We start from the raw sequence: 20,159 nt of genomic DNA, 5'->3' as shown, positions 1-20,159 counted from the left end.
GGTATAGCTAATCAGGCTAGTGGGTCATTGAAAGTTTAAACATCAATTTGTTTTCCACTATACAGCAAACGGTAGATACAACACTCTAATTGATGAGTATACTACCCTGAACTAGGTTCCAAAGCAGCCCATGATCCTAGGAACAAGAGAAAAGAAGAGACTTCACCCCACTCCCTTTCATCAATCAGGTCATTCTGTATCATTTGGTTGATTGATTAACCTCATCATCATATTCTTATACTTCTTCCTTTGGACGTGCATCCAACTTTCCAATGGAGGGAATGGTTGTTTAAAAAGTAAGATTTGAGGGCTCGTTGAAATTAAAATCCTCAATCATGAGTAGACCATCAGCTGTATGTGAAATCATGGCAATGTAAGTGCAATTTTTTTAAAGAATATGTACGTTTCTGTGAATAAGATAAGGAAGAAAGTACTGTCATAAACCATTCATTTTTAATGTTAAGAAAATACAAGAATCATGTGCACGGTATGGGAAACACTCCCACCAAATTGCACACAAAATTTGGTGAACATTCATTGTTTTATTTCATCATTTTGGGGGAATAGGTTAAATATTTCATGTGATTGCTCAAAAAGAGAATCAAACCTTCCACCCAACCCCTTAACCCCGTAAAATACAATGTCTCTTAACCCCATAATGTCTGTTTTCGGTGCCTCAAAGTGTCTCCCCCAACTATGCTTTAACACATTTGTAACCGCGGCCTACCAAGCCCCACTTAACCTTTTCACCAAACCCATTGAGAACTTTTACTTCTTATTAGGTCCTTGATTTCATCATTATTAGTTCTTATCCCACATTTGCTCGGAGAGTTTTTGAACTGCACGTGTGCACGGTTACTTTGCAAACAAACATGACACTTACATAGCCAACCTCCTGTAGAAAAGGGAATGCACAAATGAAGCTCGCAGTGGGGATGATAAACCTGTTTTTGCCCTCTTCTGATTAACTCCAGCTTAGACTAAAAAAATTTCATTAACTTTCGGTCAGTCATCATAACATATACTTAAAGCAAGAACCAAACCGCCGTTGAAGAATGGTGAAAAATATATTGAAGCAACTGGAACATCAGAAGCCTGGATATGGGTCATCTTCTTATGACCCCGAATAGTGTACAAACATAAGGACAGGTATGATTCGGCCACCATCAAAAAGACATTGAGCAGCAACTCACCCCAAGAAGCAGCATTCTGATGATCGAGTTATAAAATTGGTGGTGCCTCTTCAAAATGTAACTTGAGATGTCCCCTTCTCCTCACAGATTCAATCACCTCTTTGAGAGCTTTGGTTTTTGAGAAATGAACCGTACCTGATGCTTGCCGAATTCTAAGGTCACATCTCTGCCATCATCCAGAGATACCGAAAGTGCTGATGTTCCTTGAACAGTACCAATGACCACACCTCTGTGCCTGCTCGCAAACAAACCATACCAGAAGGTGGAGCATATTAGCCATGTGCAAATAACACCAACAAACAAGATCTCTCAAGAACGAACTTGGCCAGAAGTAGCCAATGCCGGGTTAGATAATCTCAGGCATAATGCATTTAGCACTATCATGACAACCTAGCAAGAAACAAGATGCATGATTCAATGAGAAAATAATGAACAAAACATACATAATCCGTCAAAATTCAGAGGAAAAAAAAAAGAAAAATAATTACGCCACAGCTAAATACTGTTACGGCAATAAAATAGAGAAAGCTGATAGCATTACTACTCTAACAGAGGGAAGACAAGACATATAGGAAGAACATACAGGAAGCAGGAATTATTAATAAGATGGAAGGTACAACAAGGTGGATCTGTAGTTGCAAGCAGTTATTAAAGATTATAATTAGAAGTTTAAACAACAAATAAAGGATGGGAGATCTTGCTGCATCAACTCCCTGAGACGGACCATAAAACTGAAAGGAATGAGAGATAGATATGATAGTGAACACCAACATTTAACAGTTACACAACCTGTATGGAGAACTAAAGAATTGCACTCAAGGTTGGTCATCTCCCAAAAACTGAAAGCGCAAGGCATTATTAATAACAGATGTTAATGAAACAAAAGATTAGCTTGTAGACTTTACCAAGAATTATCCAATGCTTCATAAACTTCGACTTCTTTTCCAACTGCATCCTTGCCTAATTTCTTAAGTATCCTAGCATCCATTTCTTGATCCACTGGATTATCTCGACACAAGAATGCATTAGAGCTCCGGTCATCTGTTACACTGCCTTTTTCCAGCATAAGTGATGGCCTCTTCCTCTTTGATCTCTGTCCTTTAATGAGGTTCTTTGTCTCCTCTTCACTTTGGGAAACCCAAGAATTACGGTTCTCGAGAGACAATGTTTTGAATTTCACCTTCAGGAAAGGCTTTGAAGTCATTGGAGAAGGAGATGGCATATTCTGATTGTTTCCACCAGCATTTGTGTTGCTGTTTTTCCTCCATAAAACGGTCTCATTATTTGAAGCAGACTCAGACTCTACTACTGCAAAGGTTTCTATTTTAGCCTTTTTCTCATGGATTTTACCCACTGGCTGAGATTCCGATGCTTGTATAGCCCTTTCTCCATCCACTTTATGGTTTGACAGGTCAGAATCAGATTCAACCTTACACTTGAACAAACTGCTTTCTTTGCTTCTCCGTATTAACCTCTTCGACGGAGATGTGGTATCAAAGTTAGCACCTGCCAAACAAAAGCATTGAATACATATCAAATCTCCTTGATATGAACTAAACACACCCAAAGAAACTGAAAATTTGAAACATGCATCATTAACAAGCCTTTTTAATAAAACTCATTCTGCAAGTTAAGAACCAAAATTTATGCAAAATGCCTCATGCAACCATCTGGACAAGTACCCTGCTTATCATCAAGCCTAACTGCCCGATCATGTAGTTCAGATGGATAAGTAAGCCTCAGTTTTTGTTGGCTGGTTTCCTTGCTTCCTGTCCATGGACAAGGTTCGCATTCAGCTAAGAAGCTCATAGAATATTATTAGAAAATGAGGTGTGCATAGCAGCCTAGTACACTTTAAAACAATCTCTTCCAAATTCATCAATATTTGCCAACTAGTATGAACTATGAACTACAAAAATATCAACTACCTGCAAACTACTGACAAACATCAAATGCAGATAGTTTGGAAAAAAAATGAAATGCCGACAAAGATACTATCTACTGTGCATGCTTGGACACAAGTGTGTGTATGTGTGTCCTGCACACGTGTGTGTGTGTGTGTGTGTGTGTGAGAGAGAGAGAGAGAGACAGGTGGGGGGGTGGGGAGGAGAAGAGGAAGTTACCTAACTGAGTTGAAATTCATATTTGGGGTGCTTTTTAGTGCAATAAACTAAGCAGATGTAAATTGCAACTAGTACGGTCAAACAAACAGTTCCTCACTCTTGGATAATAACCTTCTCATAAGTAGGCCGGGTACCCCAACAGTATAATGGGAAACAGGGAACTAGAAATAGAGTACTAGCCTAAAAGTCACTTTTCCTAGTAAAGTATTATTTGCATATTAATATATTCATCTCACGATGCAAATGAGATACACAAAAGCACCATCCTTTCTCGACTGTTGATGTGCATAGTTAACAAGTAAACTAGCTGCAGTGATGCATTACTAAAGAAGAAAAAAGAGGAAAAATTCTTCACCAAACAAACAGTTCCGCCCTATTGGATAATGATCTTTTCATGAGTACACTGAGTTGCCCATGGTACAATCGCAGACAGAGAGCCAGAAACAGACTACTAGTAGCCCAAGTTCACTTTGTCCAGGTTGAGTATTATAGTATACCAATATATTCATTTTCTCATGCAAATAAGATACGCTGAAGTGCCATCCTTTCTCTTTATAGTTCATGTGCATGGTTGACAAACAAAATAGTTGCACAGATTTAGTATTATTAAAGAAGAACAACGAGGAAAAATTCTTGACACTGATGACTATATGCAGCACCTTTCCCTAGTGAGACTACTATAATGTAGCCCTACCTACAGCTTGGAAAAGGGAAGCCAAGAGTTAATCTAGGTAGAGAAAACTTCAAACAAAATAAGGGTTATGAAAAGAGAGGTTCAACCAGATGAAATAACTAATGAAATAAAAACAAATAGCACATATACCAAGTACAGTTGAAGAATCTTGTTCTCTGTGACCACTTGAGTTTTCCAATTTCGGAGTATCAGCTGCAATCCGGTTTCTCGAACCAAGATGAATTACCAATTTTTTTCCTTTCCCAGTTTCCGATTGACCAGAGAGCTTTTGGTTAACTTCATAACCCAAGCTATTTAAGCGTGTATGCCTGATTTGGGTAGACTTGGGTGCCCTGTCATCTGAATTTACCATATTTTCTTCAACAACTTGATTGGTTGTGCAGTTTCCTGCACCAATAGCAGGACTAACAGGCACAAAAAAGTCTCCCCCTTCTGTCCTCTCAGAATTTGTATTGTCAGCCTTTTCATAGATCATATCATCCTGAAGTGATTTTTCTTCCAGTAACAGGCCATAGTTTTGATGCAAATTCACCGTTCCATGGGGCTGCACCTGCATATCCTTCTTCTTTGTAATTTTCTTATATTGCTTTACGTTCTTCGAGCAGCTCTTTCCTTGCTCTTTTGAATTAGATAACCCCTTAAAAGAAAATTTCAAAGGTTTCCCTTCATTCCTGGACAATGTTACATGGCATTCTTCATCATCAGAATAAGGTGAAATTGATACAGCGTCCTGAGTCAGTCCAGCTGCTGCCCTCAGGCTAGCAATTTGAGCACGATCAGCCAGATCTCTCCTCTTCCAAAGCTCTTGAATAGCATCATCAATGTCTTTCACCTGATGATCATAGAAAGCTCCTATCAACACATAAAATTGGAGCAAAACCAAAAATAAAAAATGGAAAAGGCTAGGCTCAATATACTTGGTAGCAATCTCCACGGCATGCTGCACATTTGTAATACAGGTTAGTATCTGCTTGGAACTGCCGATACTTCTCATCACTGCAAAACTTTGTGTCAGAAGCATCGGAAAAAGATTGACAATCAAATTTCAGAAAACCAACAGTGAATGCTTATTTCAGATAAGTTTTGCAACTCAAACACCTCTGTACCAAATTAAAAAATGAATAGAGTAGACACTGGTCCAGATGCCATTTCACAAAAACACAGAAGGTCCCAACCGAGGACTGCAAAAATCTTGTGCATTCAATAATCATAGTCAATGAGAGCACCTCACTGTGACCACTTAAAATATATTAAAGTCTCTCAGTTCACCAGGCATTGCAGACAAATGCTGTGACCTCTGTCCAAAGCAGGAGTTTCATTCTACAGAAGTGCAAATTAGTTCAGTTGGGACCTATTGGCATTTTATCAGCTGGCTATTCACCACCAGAGTTCGATTTATCAACGTTGTATGGAAGTCGTGTATCATATAATACACACACACACACATACAGAGAACGTGGATTCCACAGGCCATCCAGAGGAATCAAACTCTCATACACATAGCCCGATGTTTTGTATATATATATTATAGCTCTGCTTCTTCCTCTTTTCATAGCCATACCTCACATAATGAATATCATATCTTGATAGGTAGAATAACGCTACTATTAGGTGCCACCATAGCTTTTGTTCAAAGAGATATTAAGAGAAGTTCAGCATATTTCACAATGTCTCAATTGGGATACAATATGTTAGCTTTGGGTATAGTTGCTCATCGAGCCGCTTTATTCCATTTCATGACAGAAAAGAGTTACATGCACATCTGAAACTAGTCTCAGCAGTGTAACCATACCTTATAAGGTTTAACTTGTGATATGCCCCCATATGTACATTATGGTACAATGTGGTGCATGCATGTTTACACATTTGAAACATTAAAAAATGACAAAAAAGTTTTTTTTAGCATACAGTTTATAAATTTCTTAAGGCTGAATATTGATTCCTTATGAAAGGCATTCTTACATATTGAACTAAAAAATCTAAGGCCGATTTCATGCAACGAAATTAGACCCTTCATTCTTTTCTGCATGAAAGCTTATATGCCTATCTTCTAAGATTTAAAAAAAAAATCAAGTTTTATGATCATTAAGTTGCGCCAGGACTCCAAGGAGCAAGTCATAGACAATAAAAACTTATTCGGATACTATTAAGTATGAAAGTAATTTAAGTAGTCAATTTTGATTGTTTTTAATGAACACATGCATGTGGTGTGTAGCAAATGCATGCCACTTTGTTGTGTTTATGAAATTCATGTTTTTTAACAAAGACAATTTTTCTCTATGTCATCATTTTTCTATATTTTGTACTTTTATTGATTTTAGAATTTTTTTTGTGGTTTTCTAATATTCAGAAAAATAAAATTCACAATTTTTATGCTCCATTGCATTTTGTATCTAACTTTGAACCCAACTGATACGGGTCACATTATGCATTTTACAACATTGAGATTTACCAACCAGAAGAGCTAATATTGTTGCATGAATCCTAACAAGGTTAAAGGATGAGATCAAAACCAAGCTGGAGTCTGCCAATGACACTTTTTGAGGAGACACAAAACAACCTATATTAGAAATTAGTTCTATCCATTCAGGATTCTCAACAGTAGAAACAAATGAAAGATTTGATCAAGAAGCCAAGTAAGTACAAGAGTGCTATATATCATCAAGCTGGATCCTGCTAAACTGGAAAATTCCCTGCATTTGTTTGGCAATTGTACTGATGCATTACTAGCTAAGTCACACAGGTGCGCCAACTATGGTGGCCCACCTGTACCCGCATCGATGAGGGTGCTGGTGCTGGTGCTGGTGCGGTCTGACACGGCATCAAATGAGTTTTCGCCGTTCTGAAAAATGTTTTGGCCGAGTTTTCATTGATATATCGACTCAAGGTAACCTTGATAAAAAAAAGTTTAAAAATATAGACAAATAAAATTACTTATATAACAAATAACATATATACATATATATATATATATATATATATATATATATATATATATATGCTCTCGTCGCACCCGCACCCAATTTTTTTGAAACTTGCCACACCCTACACCCATGTGACATAGAATTTACTAGAAGGCACACATTCCTGCCACATCACTGCTCAGCTATAACTTGCTTCACCATAATGTTTGTGAAACAAAACTCTCATATGCATATTTCAGTTATATCCTATGTTGTTAAAAACTTAAAACGTTAAAAACCGGTATGCACAGCCCAGGCAATTAGATGATCCAAAAGCCCAGGTGGGACTAGGCACATTCAGGGATGGCCCAAACCCTCCCCACCATTTTATAAAAAACAGCAATAATAAAATGCCATGTTAATGTTCAAAATTAACAATAAGCTCATGCATTTCTCAATCAAAATTTTTTACAGCTATGAAATTATAACAACAAAACAAAATGCATGACAATATTATAAGAGCAAGTTAATAATTTTACTGCACTGCCACAATGTTTTAGTGCATGTAAAATCTAATTTCTAAAAGTGAACTATTAAACCTCTATGTCTAACTTCTGAATCTAAAGGCCTAAAGTTATTAATTTAATTTTTAGAAAGCACAGAACAGAAATCCAAAAGATAATCGCAATGTCCATGTTAGACTTGCTTGTCATAAAACGGTCCTCTATCATAATTATAATAAATAAGAAAAAACATTAAAAATATCATTACATATATGCAAAGAAGTTAAGAACCTACAGCAACATATGAAAATTCAAAGTCATACAAAACATAAGTCATAAAATGTCACTATAATTATAAGAAAATGAATATGTACACATACATATACAAATATGTACCTCTAATGTGAATCACATGCAACATCAAAAAGAATGAGAAAGGATAATCTATGTAAAAACATAAGGAAACACTATACACCACAGACGGAAAAAAATCTGCCTTAGATAGCACAAGAAATAGAGAAAAGAAAAAAAGCAAGGTGGAAGGAAAAAATCTAGCAGTTGAAAAAAGAAGAAGAAAAAATCTATCTATTGAAGCGTTCTCAAATTGCATGATGCTTAGAAATGGCCAGCCTAGACAACCAGTCAAGCCTAGGAATACTATATGTAAAATGGGTATGTGATAAGTAAATATGAGACCCAAATAGACTGGTTTATGACATAGTCAACAAATTTGATTGATGGGTCATATAATACCACACGTAAAGGTACCTTTTTAAAGTAAAAAACTATAAATTGTCACCTATAAATTTATCATACATGGATGTGGCATTCTGGGTGCCGCACCCTCGTTGATGTGAGGCAAGTGCAGAATGTGGGCAGGCATGCTGCTTGGGTGCACTACTCATGAGAAAAAAGGAAAGAAAATAGAAGACAGAGGAGGAGGAAAAGGAGAGACGAGAAGAGGGAGGAACAGAAAGGAGGACTAAGAAAGAAGAAGAAGGGGGTAAGAGAGGGAGGGAGGACATACTTGCTGGTGAGAGCATGCAACCAGCCTTACATGAGAATGTACACAGCCCCACACCGGACTAGGGTTTTTATAAATTTTTTTCTATTTTAAACCTCCCTTTGACTAACATTTCCGCAAAGAAAACCATTTGTTTAATTTGTTTACGTCTTACGTTTAAAATTTTCTTTTATTAGGATGAGAGGCTTATGATAAAAAAGTTCTCTTTACTGGTAACCTTTTCGCATGCATGGCCACACACACACACACACACAAATATATATATATATATATATATATATATATATATATATATATATATATATATATATATATATATATATATATATATATATATATATATATATATATATATATATATATATATATATATAGTCACACCCAGACCCAAGCTTTTCCAAAAATTTATTGAACCTGCAGTGGCACCTGCACCTCACATCTATGTGACATCGATATTTGTCAGTAACCTCTTTAAAAAGGTTGTTTTACATGGGACACCTACATTGTGCTCATATTGAGTCCACATATTTCATCTATATATAATAGTTTGACAATGCATTGAACCAAGATTATGCAAACTAGCATTCTGATTAGGTAATATCTAGTAGTATAAGTATTCACAAACCTGATACCGTCACACTGACAATGCACCCAGCGCTGGCAAACATCACAGCATACCATGGGTGTTGGTTCAGAATCCCTGTAAACCTGAAAAGATAATCAGAAAGAACTAATTAGATTGCCAGGAAAATGCAACTGCAGGAAGGAGAAAAAGAAGCAAAAAAGGAGACATGCATGCATGTGTATGAGATGCTGTTAATTTAGAATTGATTGCACCCAGTAGAGATTTAAGATTAACTACTTAGCTGTGTTCAAAAAATTGAAAGAATGTCATATTGAGTGCAACAGATTCAAATTCTATGTATCCTGTAGGTTTCAGAATTGAAGAATACCTTCAAGCAGACTGGGCAATAATTTCCCTTCACAAACAGCCTCCCACATGCATCACAGCAAGTATAGCTCAAGAACCATCTGTGGATATTATGATCAAAGTCAGTAAACTGGTCTCGCTATAAAAAGAAATATATTCACTAACATAGTGTATCATCGAGATGAATATAACTAAATTGAATAATGTTAATGACGGGTTAGAATATCTGAATTTAACAACCTCAACTTGTGAAATGCCTGCCAATTCAGACAGTAGGTGCTATCACAGCACACTGTTGGTTAATTGAAGCACTCAAAGTAGAAAACCCCTCTAGTGAATGACCATATGTGTTGGTGAACTCCGGCTATCAGAAATTAGATGTTCATCCATACTAGGAAAAGCAGAAGGAACTGCAGCCATATTGTTCAGGAGGCAAAACCCAAGAGATTAACGGCTGTAATTTAGGGTGTTTAATTGTAGTTTCCTTTATGAATCTAATATGTCGCATAGCATAGCATAGTCGTCAACGCGTCTAGGCGGCTGGCCTAAAAAGGCATCCAATATCTACTAGACTTTTATTCTGTTACTAACACTTCAGTTCTTTGAGAGCTCTTCTGTAATCAAGTCATATCTAGCTAGAATTAGTTGCCATAATCAAGAATTGCATTTAGTCTGTAAATGAAGATGAAGAAATTTACCAATATTTAACAATCTTTTTCTCTGTTACTTGTGTACTGAATATTTGATGACCATGAATTGATAAGTATATGCATCAAAGAGGATTTTTACGACATAGTAATTTAGGAAATGTTTTATGCTTCATGTGTGGACTATCATCTACATAGTTCATATTGTTTATTTGCAGCTTTAACATAAGACTATGTTGAACTGAGGTCTGCAAATATTTCCATATTTCTCTGATTACTAGACATGCACTAAACAAAAGAAACTGGTGGTCTTTTTACCACAAATCTAGGTTTTTACATGGGTAAGAAGGCTGGCATAGGTTCCGCAAAATATGTTTTAGAGCACGTAAGATATATACAGAAATTCATGGTTTTATAAAATATGTACTTAATGTATGGCTGGAACATCCATGTGAAGAGTTGATATAGAATATGTAATTAACGTACAACAATGAACAAACTGTACTTAAAGAACATAAATTATATAATATAACCTTAAGTCACACGGGTGCGCCAACTATGGTGGTGCACCCGCACCCGCATCGGTGCTGGTGCGACCCGACACGGCGTCAAATGAGTTTTGGCTGTTCTGAAAAATGTTTTGGCTGAGTTTTCATTAATATATCGATTCAAGGTAACCTTGATAAAAAAAAAATATAACAATATAGACAAATAAAATTTCTTATATAACAAATAACATATATATGTATATAATACATGTATATACACACACATATATATATATATATATATATATATATATATATATATATATATATATTATGAATATAAGCTCTCGCCGCACCCGCACCTAATTTTTTTTTCCGCACCCTGCACCCATGTGACATAGAATATAACTGCATATAATATAAGTATACCGTATTGTAGTGTAAAATAAAATTACAGGACTTACTTTGAAGGGAAGGTGACTTTTCACCTTCCCATGGACTAGGCGTGCTAGCGCCTAGTCCAGCCTAGGCACACCTAGGGGCCGGTCTAGCACTTGTCGCCTAAGTGATGGACTTAGGCAACGGGTGGGGACTCATGCCTAGGCATGGACCAGTCCACGCCTTAACAACTAGGCCTAGCATCGCTAAATCAGGTGAGGATCGCCTCCCTGACATAAAAGTTAAGGTGACTGAAATAATGCCAAAGAAGTTTTCTTTTCTTGTGCAATGCATTTATTATTATTCTTGAACTCCTTTAGCTGGAGGCTTGAAGAAATAATTAACAAGTTTATTTTCATCAGTCTTGCTCATAAGTGCCTGAAATGTTCATCTTTTGTTTCATTGCATTAAAGTACCTGTAACCCTGCTTGAATTTCTCTAGTGAAAAATTAAAATGAAGACCCATGACATTCATGTAGTATTTAGTTTGAACCATTGCCGCAGATATGTTGACATTTTCAAAATATTGTGCTAATGTTGGGAAAATAGCAAAATTATCCTGACAATATCCCGATATTTTTATCCCTTTGAAACATCTTTGAATGTGGATATCTCTCTCTCTCCCAACCCATGTGTATTTGTTAAGAGAGAGGCCAAAAAGCAAAAGTGCATGGGTCTTACCCTCACACATGCATATTTATTTCTATCTCTCTCCCCAATAAGCAATAAGTATTTGTCGATTTGAGAGACATAGAGAGAACAAACATAGATGGGTCTGCTATGCATATACTCTCTCTCTAATATGAATGTTGAAATTTGAAAACCTATTAAGAACACTTTTCAATATTTTTGTACGGGATAATTTTAAAAAACTCATAACTTCATAGGTTTTCTATTGCTTTTATATATTCCTTTTTTGTTTGAATTTCCAAAATTTTCCAAAAAAGACAATTTATCATATCTCAAAAAAGAAACCCCACCAATAGAAAGCTGAACATTATTCTTCACAGTGCTAGTGCTTAAGCATGAAAAATGAGGAAAATAAGATCGTCACCATGTGCAATGCTTTCATCCACAATTCATCATTGATTTTGATGTTTAAACATAAGTGCACTAAGTGATTTTCCATTGTATGTAAATGCTTTCTTTTGCTCAATGCCTCAATCTATTTAGCAGACACATTTTTAGACACTAAAAAAATGGAGGTATAAAACTTGCCAATCACTATCATTTGGCACCACTTCTTGAGAGCCAACTTGCAATCACCTTATGAATACCCAAACAATTCCACCCTTAGCATTGTAAAATGAGCAATGTGGTCCAAGTCACAATCCCAATACCAATGCTGACAATCAATTTGAGGTTCACACTAGAAATCAAGCTTAAGCCTCCAAGTCTACAGTGCAGTTGATCTTCTTAAGCCTCCAAGTCCACAATGCAGTTGATCTTCTTAAGCCTCCAAGTCCACAAAGCAGTTTGAACAAACCTTCATATTCTCTCAGGTCTATGTCGTTGGCAGACCAAGATCTAGAGATCCTAACATAGATGCACATGGGTGTGTGAAGCAGGTCAGGTTGGTTGTGCTGCAGTTTTCAAAACAACACGTTGATATATCTTAGTGGTCAAAAATGTGTCTTAAACACCCAGATTTCAGCTAGGATGGGCCACTCTAGGCACCTACCGCAAGAAAAAAAAAATGTTTTAATTTTTTTTATCTAATTTTACCTTTTCTCAATTTTTTTCTTTTTCTTTTGTTCTTCTTCTTCTTCTTCTCATCTTCCCTGTATTGTTTCTGGTTCGCTTGGATGCCACCAAGGCCCTCTAGGAGGGCCCCTGCCTAGGCCCATCTAGTACTATTGAATATTATACATACATGCACACGCACACACACACACACACACATATATACATACACTTTTTGGTTTTTTATTAATATAACTAATAAATATCCAGATAGTAATTAAATATAAATATAAAATGAGAAAAAACAAGCCTATCTTAGGCTAAGTATTCCACTTGTGGAGAGAGAGAGAGAGAAGAGAGCAGACAAAGAAAACAGGAAGGAATGCAGACCAGGTTGTTCCATGTCTACATTCCAGAAGGAGAGAGAGGTCCACTGCATTTTGGGTTTAATTTTCTTGATTAAAAAAATTTGGAAGTTGGATGGAAAGAGACTCTGCCAAATTTCACAGAGTCCAGAAACTGAAGAAACATACACCAGTGAGAAACAGAGGCATGTTCACTGCATTGGTCTTTCCATTGAATTGAACTCTTTATGCACGTAAAGAAGGATGAAATTAGTCACTGGCTCTGACCGTCTGACTCATTTGACCTTCAAATTTGGCCACCTGCACCCTAGACATTTCACGTATGGCATCTGTTTTGGTGAGTCTCTATGAAAGATATGAGTCCCTATGAAAGATCGAGATACACTAATGAACTGGAAGTATAAGAGTCGTAATCTTATCATTTGGCAGTGGACTCCCCGACAGCCAACTAGAGGCATGACCTTATCAAACCTGAACAGCCAAACAACTAACATCCTACTGTCGTAAGAGAGCAGTGTTATATGAGTTGTAATCCAAATATCAATGATGACAATCAAATTGAGGTTAGTCAAGCTTAAGCCTTCACAGTCCACAGTGCAGCTTGAATCAACCTTGACCTTCTCCGTTTTAAGTTGTTGGCATAAGGTTAGGGGTTCCTAACCATGATCTAGAGGATCGTAACATATTATAAGTTAAAACGCTACTTATTTGAGGATGAAGTCCTTCACTTTTGTTGTCTTGCCAGTAGATCATTATGCACTTCTTCTTTCTTTTATTTCATGTTTTTTATATTAGGGTATTAGCTAGAGTTGACTCCTCACTCATGCCTAAACAGAATGTTGACAGGTCTGTTCAGTTGCTTCTGCAAAACCTAATAAAATTAATTCATATAGTGTAAGATTCCACTTCAGCACAAGAAGATGACAAGTTATACTGAATAGGCAAAGAGAAGAAAGAATGAGACAATGATTTTCAGACATAAAACAAAGGTATATGATGAAACATAAATCAAGGAACACTGGGGCCCTGTCAAGCTTGCTTAAGAACAGAAAAGAGAATTCCCATGTAAATATTATGAAATACAGTTTGATATTTTTCATGGACTAACAGAAATGTGCAAAATCTCTATTGGCCCATGTCATTCTATATTTCCTTGTTTATGGCATCACCACTCTTGGCAACATCAACTAATTTTGAACTAATTTGAAAGCCATATTTTATCCCAGACAAGTCATTAAAAATCAACAAACGATCTGTACTTTAGTTAGCATAGATCTTAGTTTAATTGGAATTTGACTAGAGTAATAGCCTACATGCTTTTAAAGCTATACTGGAAAATAATCCATATACTGCTTGACAAAAGGAGATATTGGACTTTCCCATCTACTGTTGAATCTTTCACATTGCTTGACAGATAATTTTATGAGACAATGATATTTTTAGTGTTTCAGAATGCGGTTAACCGACACATTAACTAATTGATTACAATAAATTGGATTTGTTCAGAAGCTTTTTCATTAAAAGTACATCAAGATTGATTGATTGAAATATGACACACACGACATTCTCATCAGCCATTAGTAATCATAATCATCATTCATGAATCATGAAGAGTATGTTACTAGTTCCCTAAAAAAAGGATTCTGTTATTATCATATGTTCAGCAGAGATACATTGACAGAATAAGCAGTTAGTATTGATTCCAAACAAAGGTTCTTGTGCCTACTCAACTAAGGCAAATTATATAATGACTTACTGTTCATGTACACACTATTGACTGTTTACAATGGCCCATAATTCCAGGACAAATAGAACCATGGACTGTTAGGAGCACATTGCAATAAAGCATGGTCACAAATCACGTTTTTGTGTTTTAAATGATGAGGTTTTTCACAGGTATAACACGGCAAGCTTGAAAAAATCTTAAAAATTAGATGAAAATAAAGTAAATGAGAAACTAATAAGATAACATCAAAAAATAAGTAGATAAGCAACAAATAAAAATTATAAAATAGAAATAAGCAGTTTCTCATTAACAAAACGTGAAAAATGCCTAAAATGAAAAAAAAAGGAAAAAATGTGCTTTTTCGTGTGTGTTTTCGTTTTGGCATTGGTTAACTTATTTTTCTCGTTTTTAACATGCTTAAAAAGAATGTGTTTTTTGTGGCTATGCAACAAAGTAATAAAGAAAATGAAATTTAGCAAAGTTGGTATTTTCTTTTGTTCTTAAAAACAGGAAAAAAAATGTGTTTTTTTTTTGTTTTGGCGTTGGCTAACTTATTTTTTTCGTTTTTAACATGCTTAAAAAGAATGTGTTTTTTGTGGCTACGCAACAAAGTAATAACGAAAATGAAATTTAGCAAAGTTGGTATTTTCTTTTGTTCTTACTACTGATAACAAATTGGAAACAAAAAAGGAGAAGAGGTTTAGCAGAAGCCAGATGAATTTTACCTTGTACTGGGACCATTCCCAGGTACTGTAGATCCACAGCTATGGCATCTCGTATGGTTTGGACACAAATAAGGACCAGAAGAAACATTCTGTAGTAGAAGAAATACAAAGAGAGAGCAGACTTATGCTCATAATATGCACAATATATTTCATAAAGCTTCAGATAAAAGATATTCAAACATGGGCTCACTTTATGTGGGGGATGCTGACAGTATGAATGGTAAGCACGGTCACACCTCTTACAGAACATAAACTTCTTAGGATCTCCAATTTTTCTACATGCCTGCAGGGAAGAAGAAGAATTATTATTTTATGGGTTAAGTGCCAGGGAAACAAGTATGAAAAAATTTGAAGATACACCAAGCCATAGAGTGTCAATTCCTTGCTGAAAGCTTCATAATAGTGAATACCTAACACAAATGCAGACCTTAGAAATATACTACAATGACATGCATACATGCCATTTAGTAGCTATTATGCAACTGCCAGGTCAAGAGAAGTTGCCAAGACAAAGAAAAGCATGTCCCACTTACAGCAAAGCCACAAAATGTGAAAGAAAATATACAACTTCAAAAGAATAAGAACAAAGGAGAACATTTCCCTTACTATAACAACGAAAGAATACTACATTGTTAGAATGAAAAAGGGCAGGGTTATCAATATGCAAATTGACATAAAAACAAAGAGTTAGATATATAGACATCTATGTTTTACAGCCCAAATTTAAGGTGTCTTTCAGTGTTCTTTTTATGAAAATAATATGCGACCTTCCAATTCAAATGACGGGATCAGCAACCATCAGAAACACCAGGAAATAAATCCTTTCTTTGAAAGACAAGAACCAAATCCATACTTATTTAGCCAATGTCAGGAATCTACCATCCAACTGAACCAACCTCACATCCTGTGAGCTTTCTACTCTTTTTATTATTCCCTCTCTCTAAAGAGGACTCAAGCCAACTACGGGAAGTTCTCAACAGTAGGATCTAAACTGGTTTCAACTCAAGAAGTGTAACCATTCAGATAGTTTGAAAGAACAATGTGCATTTGAAGCATTGATGGCAATGGTGAGGACCTAGAAATTTTGAAGAACTATATGATATTTATTGTTTCACGGCAAATAATGGGTGACTATATCAAGTCTGTGCCATAGTCGCCAATAATGACCGTAGTTAACAATAAAAGCATCACTTAAAGAATTCCCTAAAATATGAATGTGAATTGTGAAGATACAATAAAGAAAAAGAATGTGACAATAGAACTGACCTCACAACTGCGACAAAATGGACAAATCCAAGAACTCCAGTCAAACAAGTCTGTGACAAATTGAGCATAAATCATTATCTTGTAAAACCGAAATTACACTTTCATTTTATTAAACACCTTACAAACAGAAATTACCTCTATGTTGTGCCCAGCTTTTCAAGCAAGTCCTGTGGTATTTTTTACTGCAATTTCTGCATGAGAGCATTCTAGCAGCCCTATCACTTCCTTCGTTTTCACCAGAATAGCACAATCTACACATTACTTCCTTAGAAGCTTCTCCAGAAGCATCCTACAATTGTCAAAGACACACCACATGAGAAAATCAAGAATCATGAAGATTAGATAACAAATTATGCATCATTGCAGAAATTGTAAACATGATGATTTCATTTTCATAGAGAACTCAAAAAATTGAATGGCTTTAAGCAATTGGAAATTCTTTGAAAAATAGTCCAAATTGAAAGAAAATATCAGACAAAAAAACATCCACGAAATTAGATAAAAGTGGGATACATTGTCATTTTTTGCATGTTTAGGCAAAAAAGGCATGAAAGAATTTCCAAGCTAGCACTGCATAACTTGAATCTAGTATGAAAGGCACGTAGCTGTAATACCTGAGATGCCTACAAATGAAAAATTAACAATAAAGTAAAATCCTAAGATATTCTGGAAATTAATAAATGATAATATCCTACTCAAAATGGATTCCAGAGTTCCACAACTACATTGTTAGAAGCATTAACCCATGAAAATGGTGTAAGTATACAACGAAGGTTTTCGCCACTAAGTTACTCCAATTTTTCTCCATATATGTAACGGAAGTAAAGTGCATGTTGAAATGCCAAATCATAATAACAATAAGGCCAGCAGGACAGCAAGCTTGCATCCATGCAAGAAATTGTTTTAAAGATTGCAGCATTTAATCTCCTCAACATTGGTCAACACCCTAATTTGACTTGTGAAACCTGCATTGCATATTAACATTTACCAAGCAAGAAAAAGTTTTGCATCCAATAATATTTGCCACATCTATCTTCCATTCAAATGCTTACCAACATGCTCCAAAGCTTAGAAAGGGGATAACTGGACTAAAGACAGATAAAGAGTCTTAAATTAGTTCACGCACCAGCCAGCTATCTCTGTGTTAATGGGTAATCATGTTACGAGTAGACCAATTCTTAAAGATCCTTTATCCTGGCCTGCCACTGTTTTTTTTACAATGATATTGAAATTCAGACTGAACGTCAGACAAAGGATTTAACTTCTAATTCAGGTTGAGTAGCATGGCATCTGGATTTGTGATTTGCTTAGAATGCTTGGATGGCTAAAAAAGAATACCGTGGAACTTGGCAATTATATGATTTCCGGAAGAGCTATTTCCTGGTATGCAAGCGCAGACAAACATCCATAGGTGACATGTCCGTAATAATTTTTTGACATGGTAGTAAATTAGTAATGCATTAAGTACATACATAGGTCAAAACAATTATAGGTGTTACCTGTTTACCATTCAAACGCGAACCTGTTTACCTCATCATGGTCACAAGCATGACCCGTATTTGGAACCCCAAAATTGTTCAGCAGTGACTTCAATATCCAATCACATGCATATTCAAAACAGAGGAGCCGGAGGGCCACCTATCTCTTAATAAATAGCCCTACCCGTAGACGGAGGAAAGACGTTCTCATTTTCCCTATGGCATATGGGAAATCGAAGACCGAAACTGAGTTATTGTGTACATTCAACAAGAATTGAGTCCTAAGCAACGAATGTAGAGAAACAGAAGTTACCGGTAGTCCAGTAAGAATGCAAGAAACCCGTGGAAGGAATAGCACCAACCTAATTAACAACAACAAAACTGTACCAATCCATATAGGTTTTGAATTTCGATGTATGTATGTATCCTGAACATGAAAAACGTAAACCCAGATAAACCTCGAACCACCGGAGTTAACGCTAATCACAAAGAAGTCGACCAAGATCATTCCTGGAGCGCGTGAAATAACAGCCCAGATGAGTTCCAGTAAAACTTAGCAACATTGCGAAGAAAAATCGGCTAGCAATGCCCAAATAGTCTATCCTAATTAGGGCAGCAACGGGCAGGAGATCAACAAAACAACACAATCTCATGGCAAAATAATTCGAACCCATAGAAAACGGCAACAAGAATCCCAAGAAAACCCAAATCCGCCCACTCACAGGAACTTCCCCAGCCTCGAGCCGCCGCGCGTAATCTTCAGCAGCCAACGATGCCTCAACCGCCTTCTTCTGCATAGCAACCCGCTTCATCTGCAGCGACAGCGCCTCCTCCCCGTTGGCAGAACCAGCAGCGACAAGTGACCCGTTCTCGCCAATCCCATGTTCGATCGACCGCCCAGCCCCGACGTTGACCCTGGGAACAGCAACCTGGACGGTCCGCCGACATCCGGCGCGAAGGAACCACGGATCCGGGAGCAGCTCCTCAAGCCTGCAGACATCTTCCAGGAAATCCCTCCTCCCATCTTCAGTGCGAAGGGGCTCCGGGAAGCCAAGCGTGCAGAAACAGATGCGCTGACTGCAAGGACACCACGAAAGAAGAAAGAGAACAAGCAGGGAGCAGATCCACCGTCAACAAACGCCACAAGAAACACAGAAACAGAGAGAGGGAGAGGGAGAGAGCGATAGAGAGACCATGTAATAGGGCAAGCGACATGGAATGCCATACTGGGGGCGTCGTTTGGAGTTTAAATGGGTGAATTTGATGTGGGCTCGAGCGGCATCAGCACCCCCCCTCTCTTCCCCGCTACTGGTAATCGGTTTCAAATGTAATTAGGAATTTTAGGGAGAGAGGAGAGAGAGTGTGTGCGTGAGAGAAGAGGGGATGGTACGGGACGGGAGGGAGGGCGTCGGTAGAGTTTTTTGAAGCGCAAACAGGAAAAGCCTAAAAATCGATCTCCGGGGCTTGTGAATATATATACATATATATATTACATGAAAAAGTTTTCCCATTTAGCCTTTTTAAAAATGAGGGTGTATATTGCCTTTGTTTTGTGTCTGCTAAAAACTTTACTTCTAAAAAGTTCATAAAATTTAATTCTTATATTTGAATTGCAAGTTTTTTCTAATTTTATAGATTTTAGTGTTTTATATATTATGATATGATTAGTCCTACAAGAAAACAAGAAATGCCATTGAGTCTTCCATAGATAAAGACAAAATGAAATGAAAATTTGATCATATCTATAATATTTTTTTAACTTATGCCTTTTTAATATGGATGCATCGGTTATTTTTTGGTGTACACTAGCCCTAAGTTCAGTTTTCTGGTAAGTGATCGGAGTCCTAGCTTTGGCCCTTCAGGCCCAGAGGCCACATGGGCTATAGCGTGTCAAGACTAATAGTAAATAGAGAAAATATTAGAAGGCAAATGAGTAGTTTCATAGGGACCATCGGCCTTGTTAGAAATAGCA

General features: G+C 36.7%; 1 protein-coding gene across 3 annotated transcripts; it reads right to left on the bottom strand.

Moving 5' to 3' along the window:
• Positions 1 to 975: 975 nt before the first annotated feature.
• On the bottom strand, positions 976 to 19,625 carry LOC116261925 (uncharacterized). 3 transcript variants are annotated; one of them, XM_031640878.2, is made up of 13 exons: positions 19,381 to 19,625; positions 18,910 to 19,264; positions 16,845 to 16,998; positions 16,710 to 16,759; positions 15,634 to 15,726; positions 15,444 to 15,532; positions 9,394 to 9,472; positions 9,066 to 9,148; positions 4,928 to 5,006; positions 4,140 to 4,842; positions 2,876 to 2,962; positions 2,099 to 2,699; positions 976 to 1,428 (listed from the first exon to the last, which is right to left on the bottom strand). In XM_031640878.2, exons 1-13 carry the CDS (start codon positions 19,410 to 19,412, stop codon positions 1,287 to 1,289), a joined length of 2,547 nt encoding a protein of 848 aa, XP_031496738.1. In that variant the 5' UTR covers positions 19,413 to 19,625; the 3' UTR covers positions 976 to 1,286. The 3 variants fall into 3 exon arrangements, with proteins under 3 accessions (XP_031496738.1, XP_031496746.1, XP_031496754.1); XM_031640894.2 differs by lacking the exon at positions 976 to 1,428 and adding an exon at positions 1,438 to 1,583; XM_031640886.2 differs by lacking the exon at positions 2,876 to 2,962.
• Positions 19,626 to 20,159: the final 534 nt, after the last annotated feature.

This window comes from Nymphaea colorata, chromosome 1, assembly GCF_008831285.2.
Source record: "Nymphaea colorata isolate Beijing-Zhang1983 chromosome 1, ASM883128v2, whole genome shotgun sequence".
NCBI classification, from domain to species: Eukaryota; Viridiplantae; Streptophyta; class Magnoliopsida; order Nymphaeales; family Nymphaeaceae; genus Nymphaea; species Nymphaea colorata.
The sequence above is the reverse complement of the archived record's forward strand: the minus strand, read 5'-3'. Positions and strand labels throughout refer to the sequence as shown.